General features: G+C 50.8%; 1 protein-coding gene across 19 annotated transcripts in view; it reads right to left on the reverse strand.

Moving 5' to 3' along the window:
• The window catches only part of LRRFIP1 (LRR binding FLII interacting protein 1), a 96,565-nt gene that overhangs the window by 56,845 nt on the left and 26,778 nt on the right, over positions 1-12,942 (reverse strand). For 7 of the 19 annotated variants that reach the window (XM_027773225.1, XM_014589116.2, XM_027773224.1 and 4 more), the window contains exons 4-6: positions 12,690-12,737; positions 11,161-11,205; positions 10,581-10,631 (exon numbers count right to left, since the gene is read on the reverse strand). The exons of 5 other annotated variants lie outside the window; for them this stretch is intronic. In XM_027773225.1, the coding sequence (XP_027629026.1) occupies positions 10,581-10,631; positions 11,161-11,205; positions 12,690-12,737 (144 nt within the window). Of the gene's footprint in view, positions 1-2,461; positions 2,522-5,313; positions 5,374-7,766; positions 7,806-10,580; positions 10,632-11,160; positions 11,206-12,689; positions 12,738-12,942 lie in introns of all 19 variants that reach the window. 7 more of the 19 variants (XM_014589121.2, XM_014589120.2, XM_027773220.1 and 4 more) reach the window with 4 other exon arrangements.

Here is a 12,942-nt window from a genome sequence, read left to right on the forward strand (position 1 = left end):
CCATCCCAACATGTCAGGCAGGTGAATACTGGGGTGCACGGGGAGACATTTCACATCTCACACCATTGCTGGACCTTGGCCCAGTAGGGGGAATCACCGCATGTAGACTCCATCCCATTGGCCCCTCCAAGGGAGACGTGAGGGGGCTGTGCCCCCGAAGGAGGAGGCCCTGCTGAGACTGCGCCCTCCAGCCTGGGCTTGCTTCTGAGACTCCCGAGAGGACTCGGAGAGTATTCCCAGGAGCCGTCAATCTTAACTTGCTACTTTTTGACTTTCAACCCTTTGGATGTGGGTTCTTTCTCTTAACTGTGGGCAAACTACAGGCTGAAATCGGTGAGTTTCCATCTGAGTATCAGAAACCTAGCGTCACCGTCTACTTTAGAGCAAGTGTTTCGGCCTGTAAAAAATGAGGAAAAAATGAAGGCTTCCCGAATGACTGAGTGATCTCTGCAATAGCAAAATCTCTCCTTGCATTAAGAGAGTATATGCAGACCCCTTTTCAAACGCTCAATCCCAGCAATAATTTGGTACTTGCAGCTGGTCTTACAGGCAGTCAAAACCCACCCATTAGGGGATGGAAGGGCCATCAGCCTCAACTGAGGGGTGGAGCCCTTGTTATGGGGCTGGGGGGGGCAGCAGTGGGGGTCTGGGAATGGGCATGCATGCTGGGGGTGTGGGCTGACTGCACCTTCTCAGGCCCCTTTTGGCATGATGGAGGTGGACTGATAGAGGTGAAGAAGAGGGGCCAGTGGCAGGGGAGAAAGTGGCCCCTACCAGGGAAGAAAGTGGAAGGGAAGACCTATTTCTTCTTTTTCCTTTTTTTCATTTGCCAGAGGATGCCTGCGTTGGACAGAGAGAGAGGAGGAGAGGGAGCACCCCTGTGGGGCGTAGTCATGCTGCAATCCCGTTCTTGTCTACCCTTCATGCTGGGAGTGTGGGCACCATGCAGAGGCATGCAGGGTGGTCTTCTCTTTTCTTTCCTCTCCTTCCTCCCTCCCTCCTACCCTCCCTCCCTTCCTTCCTGTTTTGGGTTTTGCCATAGGGTGCATGCACTCACCAGAGAGAAAGACACTGAGAGGCAAAGTGAGAAGTCACCCCCCAAGGGGGATGGCCACACCACAATCCCTTCTCCTCCATTCTCCTTCTGGGATCTTGGGCATGCACACACACGTGCCTGGTGTAATTTCCAAGCTGTCAGGTCTGGAACCAGAACTGCGGTTGGCCACGTGGGATCCTAGCACCTCAATCACCATGCCACCTGCTGCCTTCCCCCTCCATCCCGCCCACTTGTGTTTCTTAAGACACCATGGATTGGACTATAATGGCGCTTGGCTGGCCATGTAGGACCTGGCTCCCTTAGCTACTAGGCATTTTAGAAGCGTTTTAACGAGGGGCAAGGAAGGAAAGGAGCTAGAAGAGGCACCGGGTGGATTTCTGCTGTGTTCCGATTTACTGGCTCCAGGGGCGTGCAGCCGTTTGGGCTCACCGACCACGAAAGGCCCAGGCAGCACCCTGTACTCCAGCTGCAGGGCTCCTCCTGGGAGCTTCTCCCGGTGCTGCCTCTCCCCCCAACATGGTCTCCTTGCCCTTAGGCGCCTCCCTCTAGGCTCTGCCTGCAGAGTTGCTAGCGATTCTCTGAGGCCTGTTCACATCCTCGGTCATGACACCTCCTGGCAAAATTACTTTCTCCCTGTCATCACCCTATTTCCTCACCCACGGCCCGCTGCTCTAGTGTCCAGTATGCTGGTCTGTCTTCTGTTCTGGAAGAAAATCCTTCAAGACCACCTGTCTGGCCAGCTTTATATGCGATCCCAAGGGTCACTTCATTTTCTCCTTACCGAACTATTGGTTGTCAGAAAAGTCATGACTTTTTTTTTTTCTATGGAAAAATGTATCATGTCTTTTGTGATGACCAGACAGTTCCCCAGTTTTGCTGAGTGAGCACGAATCTTCACCAGGACAAACAAGCCTAGTTTATCAGACTCCAGGTGCTCATGGTCAATGCCTGTTCTCAATGTACAGGAGAGTGCTCCATGGTGTGGACGTCCGGATTTGGACTGGATTGGACTTCTGTGCCAGGTCTAATCCCTCCTGAGAACTGCCATGACGTTTACCATGTACCCTCCAAAGTAACTGTGCAGACTCTCAAGGACAGCTGCAAGGCAGTCTTCTTGTCACTTTCCGTGAACTCCAACTAAATGATACACACACGACGCATCCTGCCACTCGTGGCGACGGAATGCAACTCCTACTTGGACGCAGGATAATGGAGTAAGTCTGGATGAAGTCACTCAGGTTAACTGCTGCTCAAAAATGTGCTGTGGCAGACCATCTACCCAAATGAATGCTGGCAAACTAGACATGGAGAGGGGGAAGGAGGGCCGAAAGCACACACACGACTGCATGCTACAAAACCTGCCATTTCTGAAGAGAGGATGTGAAAAGTGTAACTGAAACCAACCAGCTTCTCGTCCCGGGACGACACCGTGGAGCACCTGCTGTCGCCACTGTAGCTGGAATTCTGAGCACCAAAGAAGACAACCATGTAAGTGCTGAGGACTTCCTTTTTACTCCAAAGCTCCGCCCCACGCGTCCAAAAGGCAAATGGAAAACAACACAACCAGAGCAACATAAACAGAAGAAATGTGGTTTCTCCAGGCCGCCGGGACACATCCGGCTTGGCAGAAGCCCTGGATGACTGGAGATGCACGTCCCTTACGTTGGGCCGTTCACGTCTCACCGCCGCCACGTGGTCTCACCCTCTCCTGTCTCCCGATTCCATGTCTCTGGCGCGGTTGGTAACTAATAGCTCTCATGCTAGACCATCTAGAACCTCCTAGTCTGGATTTCCCTTGCTACAGATCTCAGATAACTAAGATTATTTATTGCAGAACTTCCCATCTGTCCTCAGCTCAGTCCCGGAGCTCCAGGAGGCTGTGGGAGCCTGTGGGAGCCACTCCTACCTGCCCGCTGAGAACACTGACCCCGGAGGCCCCGCAGGCCGTCTTCACTGTGTCTTGAGTGTGTACTTTAAAAGTGTCAGCTCCACGAGGGCTAGACAGTGGCTCAGAGGCTGATCCCAGGAGAAGGTTCCAGGTTCACGTCTGGAACCTCTCTGAATGTGCCGGGTTCCCATTTGTGATCGGGGGCTGGCTGGGTCTGTGGGTAGACTGTGGTAAGAGGACCCCATTGGGGGTGCTGTCTTTCTCTGTCTCACGAAGAAAACAAACAAATACTAAAAAAGTGAGATCCACCCCAGAAGGTAGAGAGAGAGGCGATGTGTAAATGACAGGTCTCCTGCTGAGGAGCCTCTGGTTCCCTCAGAGGGGACAGGCAGGACTGAACTCTGACCCTCAGTGTGGAAGGATTTATTCTTCCCCACAAACAGGGTCTCCACAGCGACATCTTACTCAGAGCCCGCTTCTTCTCCAAGCTCCCCAATGTTCTGCGTTTTCTGCTCTGTGGTCTTCCTACACAGCACTTAGACACAGGATTCTGTTCTTCAATTGCATTTCCTGATTATTTATAAATTGATTCTTATCCTATTTCACTCTGTGGTGAACAGTTTTAAAATCGGGCCCCTTTGTATTTGATTTCTGGAGGTGTTACTTAACCCTTCACTAAATCATAAGGCACGCTTCTCCTACCTTACAAAAAATCAAAGACTAAATCAAATCCACGGATGCATGTGCAATGCAGAGCTTAAGGTCACCTGCGCAGCCACAAACACGTCTAAACTGGTCTACGCTGGTTATCCTTCCGAGGTCTCCATGCCCTGCTACAGGCCCTTCCACGTCAGAAGAACCTGTAAAATCCAACTCCAAATTATGGTTCTTTGTGATGGATTAGGGCAAAACAACACACTCGGGAAAGTTGCAAACTAGTCCATAAACTTCCCGGCCATGGGGCCATCTGAGAAGCCAGCGGCTCCTGCTGCAGCAATGTGCAAGGATGCTGAGCACAGCTGGTGAGCTTCCCAGGAGGGCAGGGCTGCCTCCCAGGAGGGAAGAGCAGAGCTGGAGGGCGCAAAGAGCCTTTGGAGTAGGAGGTTTTTAAAATCAGGAATGAGAAAAACTTAGATAAAACATGGTGGGAGTGAAAGGTACAAATTAAAGGTGTGTGCAATTGTAAACAGGAAGACAAGGTGACCAGCAGCCTGGCCAGCCGAAATGTCAGAGCTAAGGTGGGGTAGGTGGGGGGTAAGGGTGGGCTCAACGACTTCAGATCTTAAAATATAGTCTAAGTGTATAGATAAAACCTCAGTATAACATAATTAAAATAAATGAATAAAATAAATAGGCCAGCAGGTGGTGTAGAGGTTAAGGCACTGGTTCCCACATGGCCAGCTTGGAGGTTTGAGTCCCAGATCTGGTGGCGTGAAAATCACGCTGGGTGTGAAAATCATGTGTGCGCGTGCCCAAACTCTTGAGAGGAGAGGGAGGAGAAGGGACTGCGGCGTGGCTATCGGTGGCTGGAGTGATTTCTCACTTTCCCTCTGTGTGTCTCTGTCTCTCTCCAGTGAGTGCACATCCCTTCCCTTATAGCAAAAAAGAAAAAAAGAAAGAAAAGGCAAATTATTCTGTACAATTAGTAAAATATATCACCAAAATAAAAGAAATGAAGCAGTACGTCCGAAAGGAAGGTTTTAGAACGTGCGACGTGGAAGAGCCCAACAGCAGGTCCTGAAGGTCACTAACATTCTCCCGTTCCAGCTGCTGTGACCTCCTCCTCCAGGGGTCAGGGGCCTCCCCTGCCTCCCTGTGGCCCTTCTCCCGCCTCCCCTGCAGAGCATTCCTAGGCTTCTCCCGCCTCTCTCTGGCTCCTTTCTTCCTGCCCTCAACTGAGAGCATTCCAGGCCTTGGCCTTCTGTCCCCTCCCCTCCAGGCTCTCAGATAGGTGTCTTTAAAGTACACATCCAAATTTACAGAGGAGAGATGTGGAGAACTGTGACGATGTTGGACTTATGGCTATAGTGAAAGCTGAAAATCCTCATTATTCTCACTACATGGGAATGCCCAGGGCAATAACATAATCACGGAGCTAATCTTTAATTCTAGATCATTTTAACTTAGAGATTCTTATCAACAGCAGTCTCTTACAGGAAGTCCTGGAATGTTTGTCTTCTAACATTCCAACGGTTGACTTGAACATTCTGAGAATTACTGGTGGAAAAACTTTACCTGTCATTCCATCTTGAGCTAAAAGACCCATTAAAGTATTAAAATAGCAAAGGAGCTAAATTTAGCAATATGCTTTAGAAGCCTCAAAGCAACCCTGTTAGAATGTTGTGCCGTGCAGATTCACTCTACTAACCCTGCCAGATCTTCCATGCAGGGACTGTGATCCGTACACTTCTCCGTCATACCCATTTGTCTGTTTCAAAGAAGGAAAAAGAAAAGCCGAGGTCAGCACGTGAATGAAGAGGCAGGTAGAATCGGCTATAGATGTAAATACCAGGTGTAGTGTGTGAAGGAGGGTCTGAGGAAAGACAGTTAGGAGAAAAATAGGAAGGCAAAGCATTAATGGCACAAAGAGGAGTGGTATGATCTGTCGAAGATATTTTGTAGTTTTATCTACTGTACTAGGGAGAAATATTCACCTGTTGAATATTGTAAGACAATTAATGTGACTGAATGTATATTAAAAAAAAAGAAATGAAAACAAATAAAAGAAAAAAAAAAAGAATCGGCAAGGAAGAGTTAGCTGGGACCCACGGAGCTGCCTCGGTGGAGCTAAAGGACAAGCTCAGGGCAGGCAGGTCCCAGCACCCTGGTCGCCCGCCCACTCCACATCTCCGGAGAACCCACTCGGGCGAGCTAACCAAGTCACACCGCCCGTGGTCTTAAGGCATCGCCATTCCCTCCTGGGGAGCGAGGCCCGAGGCTGGTGAGTGCAGGGCTGTCTCCACTTGAAGACAGTGCTGCAGAAAGGCTAGCTCCGGAGGAGGAGGAGGCGGAGCCGGCTGTGGGAGGTGGGGTGGAGGAATCTGGTCTGAGTCCATTCTAGGTTCAGGGCAAACCCTTGAAAGTTAGAGCCCAAAGATGCGGAATTCGTTTCTTTTCAGTGTACACAGTAACCTCCCCTCATCTGCTGTTTCACTTTCCACAGTTGAAATTTATCTGAAAGTCAGTTGTGGTTTGAAAATATTCAATGGAAAATTTCGACTTGACACTCCTGGCTGTTTGGCTCTCCACGTACGCAGGCTCGCGCGCTTGACTGGATCCGTGCACAGACCACCTGCGTCTGGTCACCTGGCAGGTTTGGGAACACCTGGGGGGCATGCACTTAAGAAGCCCCGGCGGGGATCTCACACACTGTAACACTGAGAAACCCCGCAGTCAGAGCAGTCAGAGAGCGAGGGAGGAGGACATTCCCGAGCTGGCACTGGAACAGAGCGCGTGAGATCCAAGGGCCAGGGCCCATCGAAACCACCAACTACCAGCGACGGTGACCGGGGAGAAGGCCAGCGGGTGCCACGCGGTGTTACCAGCACACTGGCGAGCTTCCCGTGTGACCATGCGGAAGTCGGCTGCCCGATTATTGACAGCCTTAGGTGCCTATTTTTCTACCTCAGTCAAAGGACAGAGCTAAGTGGCGTTAGAGATGGAAGACAAACCACAAAGGCAAACATCGGCGCTTTTGAGCGCGATACTTGCTGCATTTAATTTTAAAAAAGAATGTGATTGAAAATAGAAATGAGATCCAAACTGTGATCCTGACCACTGCGGACACTGCAGCCTCTCACTGGGGCTGGCCCATCAGCAAGTGTACTTTGAGTTTCAAATTAAAAGGGTAACAATCTAGAAACACATTACTAATAACCTCACTCCTCGGGGAGCAGAAAGGCCGCTCGAGTTACGGTGTCACAGAGACGTTCTCCAGGACCAGGCGACTGCGGGGTGCCCACACACAAGTGCCTGAGCTCTCCCGTGAGGGGCACTTTCTGAGTGTGATTACGTGTCTCTGCACGCCCACCGTCTACAGGGGCTAGAGCTTGCAGCCCGAGGCGTCTGCAGGCTCAGCACGGACCGGCAGGAACACTGGCTGCACCCTCCGGCTCGTCCCTGCTAAGGAGGCTCGGGGGACCAGAAGCCTTGCAGACCGCGGCACTACCAGTCACAGACTTATGAGGACGCATTTGAAAACAGGACCTTGCTAAATGTTTTTGTATAGAAACAAAAGTACGTCATGACTTTTCCGATGACCTAATAATTCTGAAAAGTGATGGAATATGTGAAGCTCAAAATACACTTAGCCAAGGTCCTTAACAGCATGTCGTGGGGTCTTCCGCAAAGAGCCAGGTCGTGTATTTAGTCCGAATAAGTGACGGTTACAAAATAAGGGTTTTTTAACTAGGTACAAAGACTTCACAGTGGCTCTTTTTAAAAAATGGAGAGGCTTTGGGAATTCCTGCTCTGACGGGAATTCCTTGAATGCAAGATGCCCGATTTCCCATCTCGGTAGGCATAGCTGGTGCCATGTGTGACCAGCAGCTGGTGCTCAAAAACCACTTGGTGAGTCAGGGTTCACTCCGATACCCAGGGTCCAGAGCCCAGACGGGAGCATCAGGGCTGTACCCAGGAGCCCCCGGGAGGAAGGCAGGGGTGTCCCTGCCCTCTGATCGCAGGTCCCCGAGGAAAGACGGCGATGGACAGAGCTGGGCTGGCTTTTTAGAAAAGCATGCATGAGATCAGTGGAAACGGTACAGGTTATTCTCATCACAGCACACGGTTAGATCACACAGTGGACATATCCGACCATCTCACCCAGGCGTAGGGACCCCCATAGTCCATGTCGGGCTGCGACTGTCGGAATAAGGATGGAGAAGCAGGAGGCCAGCAGAGGAGCCAGGACAAAGTAAAAGGTCGAGTCAAGCATGAGAACAAAGGAACAGGCAATTGTAAAAATCGGAACAAAAACACACTTGTAAATTTCTCCTAGGATCTCGCATATACTTACGAGAAGAATTACACTAGAATGGTAAGTATCATAGAACCAGCAACATTACATAAAACCGCCATGGTCAAGGCTGGTACAATTGAAGAACTCTGAAACGTTTGAGCACTCTTACTTCCACCTCTGCACCACACATTTGAACTGCACTAGGGAAATGGTTAACAGGTGAACTGTCAAGTTTTAAAGGAGAAAATGACAAACTTTCGATGTGCGAAATTTAGGTTTTCTGAGGGCCCTGTCTATACAAACATTTGGATTGCAAAAGCCCCCTGCCTTCTTTAGAGTTTATCCCCACTGCTAGTTGAACGAAAGAGGCCTGTGTTTCGGGAGTTAGGAAATAGAAGAAATGATCGTATATCAAAACTTCATCAAAACATATAGGCACAGCAGGGGCTGCCCCCTCACAGTGAGATGCGCCTCCGTCAGCAGTGCAGCTGAGCTGTCTCGCTGAAGGCTGGGTTAGCCAGCACAGAGCCACAGCCTGGGGAGTGGGCACTAGCACCGTGACTGAGCTGTGGCCCTGAGCAGGCCTCCTCCCCACTGGCTTGTCCTGTGTCTCTAAAAACAAGGAGGTTTGAATCCCATCACCAGGATCTAAGTTCCAAAGTTCAGTGTTTTTTCAAGAGTGTCTGTTTCTTCAGATCAAGCACAACACGGGAAGAGCAGTTTCACAAAGTGGCTGCAAATGAAAAGCCCATTCACCTCCCACCCCTTATTTAGCATCCTCAGGGGATACCCCCCAGAAAAGATTTTTATAACTTACACCAAAAGACTTGGTATCCTGCAAAGCCCCATGCAGCACAGAAAGTTAACTTGTTTCTGATGAAACCACTGAAAATGATGTGGGTGCTAGCCAGACGCTCATTAACGCTGCAACAGTTTAAGGCTGTCGGGGCCAGGAAACCTCTGGGGATCACAAGAGAAAATTCTTTTCCCAGAAAAATGCAAGTGCACACAACACCCTGCAGACGGTCTCAGGGGACGGCAGCTCCGACGATGAACATACTGGTAGAGATGTGGGTTCTGCCGGTCTCCCCGTTTTCCCTTCAGTCCGAATCAAGGCTCTGCTTCCACCACCTCCATCAAAGTTCTCGTCAGAGTCACCCCCGTCCTCCATGTGCCAGACCCAACGTCAGTCCTCCGTGTACCTGATCACTCGCCCTCATCCTGGAAACGGTTTTCTCTTCCCTTGGTTTCAGGGGCTCAACCTCTCCTGGGCCTGCTCGACGGCTGTAATGTCTGAGTGTGGCCTGCAGAGTCTGTAAACTGAGCTTCAATTTTTGGTACTGTGGTTATAGGAAGCTTCCTTCCTGTGCGTGAATCACGACTGAGGGTCTATGAAGGCGTTCCGAGTATATCTTAGATCACTGCGTAATACTAGAGCTTCCCCATCTCCGGAGAGTTCCAAACAGCAGGGGAGCACGGCTGAACCACACCTTCCAGCATGACTGCGCTGGGTCTGCTGTGGGTCCACAAGGACAGTGGTTACAGCGTCATTTAGTGGCATTATGGCGGCTCGTCTTAACATCTCCAAGTCACAAACAGCCTGCACACACTGGTGCGCGACTAAGTCCAGGAGTGGCATGACTTAGCTGTCACAGTGACAAAACGAGTCTGCAGCTCTAGACAGTCCTTAAATAAAACAGAGTGGGTGCTTTAGGATCTAATGCAATTTGGACCCCATGGTGAACTCAGTTGTCACGCCCAGATTCATTTACTGATGATGCACTAAGCAAATCACTGCTTCTCTACTTCTCAAAGTGCATGATTTTTCTCAAGTATAATTATGAAGGTTTTGAGAACATTTAAGAAAAAAAAATTTTTGGGGGGGACGTTTTTGCTATAGGGCATGTGTGCTCGCCAGAAAGACAGAGAGAGACAGAGAGACAGAAAGCGAGAAATCACCCCCCACCAGGGGGGATGGCCATGCACAATCCCTTCTCCTCCATTCTCTCGGGATCTTGGGCACGCACGCACACGCGCCCGGTGTGAGTTTATGCCACCGGGCTGAGACTCGAACTGCGGTCAACTACAAGGGAATCCAGCGACATAGCCATTACGCTAACTGCTGGTCCCAAGAAATGACACATTTGTGTTTATCAAGCCTGAAGCCATGGGTGAAGGAGAATTTCATTCCAGTTGATGGAAGGAAAGGCTTCTGCAGGCTGATGTGGTGTCTTTTGCAGCAGCCTACAGCAGTCACGTAAACACATACCAAATAACACAGCTTTCACGTACAGCACGTAGCTGAGGTCTGACTGCGCTGGGGCGCATGCAATAAATGGGCACGCAGACCAGCTCAGGGGAGACCGGGCCTCACGTCCCCGTCCATCCTGACAGTGCTGGGCAGCTGGTGAGCTTCGGCAGCTTTGTGACATGGACGAATGGAAGAAAATGATGACTTCCACTCTTGAGAGGAAAGCAACACAAAAAAGTATCTACACACATAAATAATCTCCCTACAACAACCAAGAGAATGTAGATTTTAAAATAAGCCTCTTGCCACTAAGATACTGACTAGGAGCTTTGAGGATAAAGGGTGAGCGATGGGAGTGCAGGGATGAGAAAGCGGAGGACTCGGACCGTGAACTGCACATGCAAACCCGGTCGTCCTGGTTACTGACCCTCAGGCTTCCACGACTACCCACTGACATGCGCTCGTCTTCATCAGAGGCCTACGGAGAGAGAGGAGGAAACAGCCATGAAGTGAAAACACAGCACACGCACAAAGCCAAGGCCCACGTCTCCGAGGGACGCGGCTGGTCGACGCCCCGGCAGTGCTGGGCCAGCCGCCTCCGAACACCTCGGGCATGAGCCTCTGTCCTCGGCAGCACGGGCTCTGCGAGCCCCGGTCTGCACAGGACTAATGGATAATACGGATTCCAATGAATTCCATTACGGGAGTACTCCTTCCTCCGCAGCTGGCTGACATTACAAATACTCAAAAGCACATCCGCAGAAACAGCACGAAAATGGTCATGAATACAGCAATACCCAATTTCTCAAACATACTTTCCTCACCAAATTTAGGGCAAAATGCTAAAAACGGAGCCCAAAGTCTTTGTTTGGGTAACACTATCAGTATTATATCAGTGCAGTTAATTTCTTTCGCAAATATTAAGAAATGATGTATGTATTTCAGCCGCTAAAAGGACAAAAGACCCTTCACGGGCGTGCCCAGGTGGCGAGGGACACGGTACTGACCGACGTGTTTCTTCTGGGCCTGCGGGAGTAGCGCTCGCTGTCCTCCTAGCAAGGCAAGGAGGAAACGCGTTAGCAGGTTAGAGACAGAAGTGAAGCTTTAGATAGTCCCATTGCAACGTTACACCGTACTTCCGATCTAAAAGTCAATAAACATTTGCTTCGCCTTTGTTTAAAAGGTTCAATTAAAAACCACTGGGGTGGGGATGCTTTCTTCTGGGAGACAGTTACTAAGCACACAAATAACTGGCAAATAACTGGCTCGAAAAACGTGTCAGGGCAGCAACTAGGCCTCAATTTTTCTAACCTCTATAATGCAGTATATTAAGTCACCACCACCACCACCCCCGCCCCCCGGCCGCCCCACACAGAATTTATTCTCTTTCCTTGGGAATTGGAAGATAAATCATTTCTGCAGAAGACCCAATAAGGCTGCAGGCCGGTCCACCTGACCTTGTACGTCCCAAGACTTGCACGCTTTTACGCTTCTTCGGAGTGGACATTGCTGACGCTGGGGCACAGTTATCATCCAAGCTGCTCACACATGTAATTAGCAGCAGTGTTTCTCAGCGGGACATGAAACAATGGCATGCCTTTCAGCTATGTCTCAAGTGTTGACAGACCTGCACCTGCCTGGCCGTATAAGCCTGAAAGGAGGCCTTCTGCAGGTAAGTGGACTCACTCCCTTTTCTCCGCTGAGAAGTGTGGGCTCTTTATATCTGAAGCACGGATCTTCTCTATTAAATACGGTCTCTAAGATGTCAGGAGATAATTCTACCTTCCTCTCGTCTCATATAAGAAACATTTAGTCGGACTCAGCCAGCCTGGCCAGGTTCTCGGATGCTGGGCTGTGAGGATGTCCTGGAGGCCAGCTGGTGAAGCGGCCGGGCAGGAAGAGGTGGGACATGACCAGGAGAGGGAAGCCCAGAGAGCGCCCCTCCCCGAGGCTGCACGGCCCCTCTGGAGAGCTAGAGTGCTGGGGGGGCCGCCTGGGCCGAGCCAGCTCTCAGTCGCCTTTGAAGGCGGAGTGGTCCAAGGGAACGGCTGAGAGATAAAGGGGTTTTCTCACCAAAGAACTGTGGTTTGGGGGGGGACAGTAGATGTGATGAGGAGAGGCCCCACAGCCGCGGTGGGTGGAGAGCAGGGTGAGGGTGACTGATGGGGCCGCAGGCTGCATGGCAACGAGTGAAGTGGACCGCGTGCCGCCGGCTCCAGCTAGCTCTTGGCGAGCAGTGTGGTGGGAGGGATGTTCTCACTCTGGGCACATGCCCAGCCTAAGTCCCTAGTGGGGTCCTCTGCCTGAGGTGAACTGCGACCCCCACACACTGCCACCACTAGCTACCAAACAGACAAGGGAGGACGCCTGGCCAGGAGGGCTCTAAGTAGGAAGTGACCCATCAGAGGCCAGATGCCGGGAGGAAAGCTCTCAGTATCAAATTACCACCGTGCACCAGGAGCCCATCTCTATAATTAAACTGCATTTCAATTGAACTGTAAACCATTTAAGTCTTCAAATTGTAGTCAAGGCCTACCATCCACTGCTCGATGTCACCCCATTTTGTGTCCAGCCCATAATACTTCTAGAGACAGAAGAGAGAGAAAATTAGGCAAGAAGTGAAGTGGTAACCGCAGGAACAAGCCTTGGGACATGCGCCTCCCTGCTGCCGCCCACGCTGCGCTGCGCGGTAAAGCCACACGCCAGGCCAGCATAGGCTCGGCCACGGGGACAGCAGAGACAGGTCCCTCCCCTCCAGCTCCACCCCTGCTGGCCAGGGCAAAAGCATT

Source organism: Tupaia chinensis, unplaced genomic scaffold, assembly GCF_000334495.1.
Source record: "Tupaia chinensis unplaced genomic scaffold, TupChi_1.0 Scaffold000332_1, whole genome shotgun sequence".
NCBI classification, from domain to species: domain Eukaryota; kingdom Metazoa; phylum Chordata; class Mammalia; order Scandentia; family Tupaiidae; genus Tupaia; species Tupaia belangeri.